General features: G+C 37.7%; 1 protein-coding gene across 1 annotated transcript in view; it reads left to right on the top strand.

The window, feature by feature from the left end:
• The first annotated feature begins 4261 nt into the window (after positions 1-4261).
• The window catches only part of LOC146451068 (uncharacterized), a 6869-nt gene continuing 4742 nt past the window's right edge, over positions 4262-6388 (top strand). Inside the window, exons 1-3 of the mRNA XM_085099630.1 lie at positions 4262-4790; positions 5450-5676; positions 6325-6388. The exon at positions 6325-6388 is cut by the window's right edge and continues 63 nt beyond it. Of these exons, the coding sequence (XP_084955756.1) occupies positions 4511-4790; positions 5450-5676; positions 6325-6388 (571 nt within the window). The 5' untranslated portion in view covers positions 4262-4510. The remainder of the gene's footprint in view (positions 4791-5449; positions 5677-6324) is intronic.

The following is a 6388-nucleotide window of genomic DNA, read 5'->3' as shown; positions in this document are numbered from 1 at the left end:
TTATTGACCAATTGCAGCAGTGATCTTCGGTGGAATATTTATTAATTTTGCTAACATAATAATTAATTCTTATCAATTTCTTCTCGTTTTATTGTTCCTTTTTTACCGTTTTTAAATGAATCGCACTTAGATAAATGAATGTTAGATACGTGGCTACGGTTTGAATATCTGTCAGATATATTGCAATAATTCTTTTAAATACAACTTACCGGTAATAAGTTTGTACTTAAACCGTGTTTAGAAGCGATATTAAGAAGCTCCTACGGGAAGGCAGAATCTCTCGCTCCAGCGTCAATTATTTCAGTAACACTAAATCTATAAAAATGTTGCGTATACGGTGGTATATAATAGTTGCAAACTCCCTCTTTTGACATTCATACAATGAGATGTTTACATCTGAGACTTACCCCGAGGGAATAATGACGCCATAATTTTTGAACAGCCGCCATCTTGGATCCGCAATCTTGGACACCTGGAGTTTTAAATAAGCGTTTCTGAGAGATGACGTTAGGAACAAAAGATTAATAGTACCATTAAAAGTACCAATGAGGTTATAAACAAGTTTCTTTTATTTAAACCAGGTTTAAGATGAATGCCAAAGAAGCCTTCATTTGTACCAAATGTAACATCATTTCTCCTTGCCATATTAAAATAAAAAATAAAATTACCAAGTCGCATTCATGTCAACATATTTCAGAATGTCTTGATTGTTTATGAGTATAATAGTGTCCGTCTTAGCACCGATTAACTAAAATGCATGTCACTGAGAACATGTGGTTACCTAGGATAAATTGTCACGACAAATACAGAAATTTGACAGATTTGGTATCGGGGAAAGGTGACCGCTTAATTAAAGTAGTAGCACCATGGGAAATATCTCGGTTGTGGTGAAACATGAGCTAATGTTATCTTTAACTTCTTTGCTCATGCGCTAATTTGTCTTAGAACAACAATGAGATGAAGCCCAAGTGAATTGGCAATGAGAGAATGAGGCAGGATAAATTTTTATCAATTTCATCTCAGACATCAGGGCCCAATTGTTCAAAGCCCGGTTAAGCTAATCCTGGGTTAACATAAACTTTGATTCAAGTTTAATGACTAATCAATAAAGATTCTTCCAAAAGAGTTTTATCCTTTGGTTTTGACTTAGACTTTTCTTTATTATTAGATAAAAATTAGCTCTTAAAAACATTTAAAATAAGCGACTTGAAAACTGCGGTTAATTTTTAATCGGGGATTAGCGTTAATCGGCTTTCGAACAACCGGGCCCAGTGTTGTTTTCTTATGAATAGGCCTTTCAGTGTTAGTCCAACAATAAAGTTTCGTCAAGAAACAATCCCTGGAATACATCTTAACTTTGGAGGGCTGGATCTGTCCCCAGGGAAAAATTTGAAAATGTCGGCATGTACTTTTTACATTCGCATCAAATTCCATGTTGGACACCAGTAGTCAAAAACATTTCTGAAGAGTTTCAGTGAACACACACACACACACATAGGTATCTTTCGTTTTTTGCGTACTTGGTTACTTTCTTCATTAATTAACTGTTTTTTCTACTAATACTTGTATAAACTACACATCTTTACTCAGCTCGATAAGCTTTTTACTTATACTGAATAAATTTACCTATTTTTGTATCGGTATATTATGTTGTAAATTAAGACTTTCTGGATCAGTTATTAAAAGACATTTTTGACGGTGTTTAACAAAACCACGTTCTGAGCCATTTTCAATTTTCCCAACAGTCATATCTAAACATTGTCCGCTGCTGACGGTAGCAAGAAGGCTTGCATCCCAGAATAGAAAACTATTTATCTACTCAAAATAAACCACTTATAAGCCCACTGATTGGCTTAAGCCGCGGCCTAAGTTAGAATCTGTTTAAATGACTGGCCCTAAATTTTTCCTCTTGGTAATAAAGCTTACTACAACTACCCAAAAATTAAATTAAAATTAATAAATAAATGAAATGAGCCATTATTTTTCGACCGTTGGTCCCGATAAAAAAAATGTCCTTTGGATTTGAAAAGTGTTACTTAAAATAGAAAACACTGCTCATTCAAGAGAAATAGTCGTTGCGGGAGGTGGTCACCTAGGAAGGCTCGTCTGCATTTGCTTAACGATGAAGTGGTTTCCCATGAAATAGTTACTGTAATTGACCTCATAAAATAAATCTTCCTGTGCCTTAGTGACTAGTAACGTTTCTTGAATAGCGAGTGGATCGGCACATCCATAGAAACGTTATTCCCACAAAGCCATCTCTTAAACTATGACCTTAAATAAATTAAAAGTTGTAGTAAATATTGTAGAAACTCCGTTTTCCTATCACGCAAGCGTAGGTTCAAAGATTAATGTTTTCAAACGATATAATTTTTTGGTCATCTGCAAACAAAAATCTGATTGCCATTCTGTTGTGAACCGGTTCGCAAGACGCACGTATCTACAGGCAACGATTCTGTTGAGCTATCAATCCTTCCTGTACAAAAACCACAAGAGATCCTCCTCTTAAACGAAAGAACTTCTGGTGATTTACATTCTCTCTTGCAAGTATATCTATGGTTTGTATTTAGAGCTATAAATTAGGAAGTTGCTATTTTTTTTAGTTTTCTGTTTTTAGTGTGTGCAAATGTTCGACCAATACTAATGACGTAACAACGTTGCTTTGTTTGGGATCGGGGAATGTTAAGTATTCATCTTATGTCATCAACACGACCTCCACAGTTGTTTTTCTTCATCAAATGTTCGGACAACCCTGAAAAAAAAAAAAAAGAATCTGCGGTTTAGGCAACCGGAAAAAAACACTTCTGCTTTATCAGGATTGCCAAAAACCGACGGATGCCTTTAACTTCCTCTATCGGTCGTTCAGTGATAACTCCTTGTCCACTTGCTCTTTGTGTTATGAAAGCTAAACGAGAGCAAATATAGAGTAGAGTAGGAAAAGATTTTCTTGTATGTATGTTCTTCAAACCTTTTACTTCCCTCTGATCACCTTTACGCACATATCACGAAATCAAAAAATGACCAGCTTGCAGACGCTGCTTGATATCTCAGGTTGGTTGAGCACTGCACCGGTATCACAGAGGTCATGCATTCAAGCATGCATTTTTTCATGCTTCTGTTTCGCAACTGCCTAAGTTGCGTACTTGAATGCGATGAGTTTTGAGTCCTTTCATCTGCTATTGAAATATATGTATTTGATATATTTTGCTTCCAACCCTTTTTCTATCACATGCCCCAACGACCTTTAATGAGAATTTTCTGTTTCTTAAACAAAAGGAAGGAACAAAACAATTCTTCATGCTTTGAAAGAGTTATGCGTTGGAGATAGTTTTAAACCAATAACAGCACGCTCATTACATTGTTTATTTAAACAATGGTAAATTCCTCACGACGTGATAGCCAATCAAATTGACGGATTAACAAAGAGCCATGGCAACCTGACAACTGAAAACAAATGCACGAAAACACGTCCCAAGGTCCCGCGTGACTGATTTGTTTTGGCGTTTCTTGGTCAATTTTGGCAATTAAATCTTTTTCTCAGACGATTCAGTATAATGCAAAATCGTCGAGAGGGGTTGAATGTGATGGTATATACTGTGATTTTCCCAAGAAAACACCAGAAAGGAGCTTTATAAAGCCTAGCCGGACTATTTTGGTAGAAAACGTCACGAGCCTATATAAACTAAGTAGTACTATTTTGAGAGTGACCGCAGCTTCTGTATACAGACATGTCAGCTTTGGAAATCATGAAAACGACACTCTTTTGAAGTATTTTACTTTCTTTCGAAACCGATCTGTGATGTATTAATTTACATATATCTCTGATACGTGTTGAGTCGTGAGAAAATATCTCGTTTTGAGTCCTTTTAAGGAGGTTCAAGAAAGTCATTTACCCACTGAAATTCAAGTGCTAAGTACTTTATCATCGAGTGATATTAGAGCTTTTCCGTCGAATGCTATATTACAGCTGTGATACTTATAAAAAATTTTCACTTGAAAAAAACATTAACTTGCACTACGGCCTGTTATGGGAAAAGATCGATGACTTCGTTTCAATGTCCACAATTTAGGATGTCATAGCAATTCGTTCAAACACTCGTAATGATAAAGTGTGATTGAAAGCAGTCGATCCTCTTCTTTGCTGCAATATTGTAATTAACGGCGCTAAAGAATTGTTTACTTAATGACGTCAACATAGTCAGCATAATAATCTATAAATGTTGCTATTTGCCGATAAATATAGCGTTGAACAAGGCATAATATCACTTGGAAGCTGAAGCGCCAAAGGTGGTATTACTTTGAGGAGCAAACGTACGTCCTGATTAGTAGCTTACGAGCAAGGCTTTATTTCCTTGTAATGTAACCCGAGCTAGTGGCTGGCTTGCAAGTGCAACGCTTCATCTTTTATTTGTAAACTTTTCTTCCACTGTATAAACTGAGGAGACACCAGCAAGCTGCCTGGACTGGAAAGTACTGAAAACGAAAAAGTTGCGGGAGAAGATTGTCAGAAATGAATGTCATGCTTCGTAGATTCCTAATTGTGGTTTGGTTGTTATCGAGCACCGATTTTTGTTCAGCGGAGAAAAGGATCATTATTGAGCGGGAAAGCTCGAAGGATATTTTCACGGTTCCGCCATCAAAATGTGGCAAAACGGACTACTGTGCTACATACAATGCCAAGAAAGATTCTCAAGCTTGTCGTTGTTATTGTCCCGGAAAAACAGGAACATTTTCGATTTACAATAACCGTTGGACATGCCTTGAAAATAAAGTTACAAGGAGCCATTTAGGTAAGCCCCCACTTTTCTCCTATTCAGATAGATGGATAAGGTAGCTAGATAATTGACAATTAAAAGGCTAAGAGGCTGAATGAAGGTCAACTTTGCTAACGGCCTTGTTAATTGTTCTTCAAATTTATAATTTATTACTGCACCGTAATGATTACAATACGAAAACATTGATACGTACTTTACTTTACTTAAAAAGTTTCCGAAAAGTCGCAAAGTCCACACGAAGACTTCTGTACATTACCGAAGCTTACGTAAAGATTGCAGGGGGTGTACCCGAAGATTGTAAGCGTAAGTTTTAAAACGACATTCAGTTTTCGTCCAAAAGCTGAAGATCAACTTCTCACGTTATCGAACGATTTTCGAAGGTTTTCCGGTTTAACTTGTCTAGCTTGAGTTGAAGGAGAGAAACTGGCAACCAATTGCGAGTCACGGTATAATGCTAACTTCGGTCGGAAACTTTGGTTTCACAGCTAGGCTTTTGGTGGTGGTGGTGGTGGTGGGGGGGGGGGGGGGGTCAACTTTCTCTTTGCCACTGGGGCATGGGTAGGAAGGTTTCGATTCGTGACAGGCACAGCGGAGATTTAGATGTCGTCATGAACCACTTCTGTCTTTTTCTTTTCAGATTTAGCGACAACAATAACGTGTTTCTCTTTTGATAGGCTGCTCTCAGAGGACGCTCTTTTTAAACGAGACCTCAAACCAACCTCTACACCTTCTAAGAAGCGACGCGCGGATGTATCTGTCTACGTTGCCAGAAGGCTGTAGCATAAATTTTCAGGCTTCATGGTTTATAGCTTGTGATGGAAAAAAAGTCTCTTTATCGTCCGGAGACGCATTTGTCATTTCGTATCAAGGTGCCTATCAACCTTCTGGCTACAAACTTCAGGTGAAGAAACGGTTGTGGGTCGCCCTTAAACAATCGTAATGATGTGTTTTATTCTTACGAGTGCGTTGAATTTTAAGGGTGTTGGTCGAATGAAAAAGACTTTCCATAATAATGAGACGTCGATATCAAATAAAAAAATATATTTTTTAAGTGTCAATATACTTAGCGCGGAGCACTAATTGGGGACACTTTCCAGATCGAATTGGAATTTAAAAGTGTTGGTTTTTGAGGAGAGGGGAAAACCCGAGTACCCGGACAAAAAACTCTCGGAGCAAGGACGAGACCCAAAAACAAACTCAACCCACATATGACGCAGAGTCCCGGAATTGAACCCGGGCCATATTGGCGTAGGGATGCAAGCGCTCTCACCACTGCGCCATCCTTACTCTCCCTATTAAACTTAAAGTGGGGCTCAACCGTGCGACAACCAATATTAAAGTGGGTAATTTTACTTCCCCACGAATTTATTTCAGTGATTGTAACCTGATTATCACCTGATAATCAATTGGAAACATATTAAAGTACGCCTGCTAAAAACGACAAAAAAAGGCTTTCGGTTCGATGAACCAATTCGTTAACGTGATATCTAAACATGGTCGATGTGGTTAAATAGATACTTATTAGTCCTTAATTGTTTCGTTGTGATAGTTGGATATACCTGACGTGTACCCTTCTCTTGGACGAGTTGTAAATCTTGGCATCCGCTGTACTA

Source organism: Pavona decussata, unplaced genomic scaffold (genome assembly GCF_977016875.1).
Source record: "Pavona decussata unplaced genomic scaffold, jaPavDecu1.1 SCAFFOLD_403, whole genome shotgun sequence".
Classification (NCBI taxonomy): Eukaryota; Metazoa; Cnidaria; class Anthozoa; order Scleractinia; family Agariciidae; genus Pavona; species Pavona decussata.
This window is presented reverse-complemented; position numbering and strand designations above follow the sequence as displayed.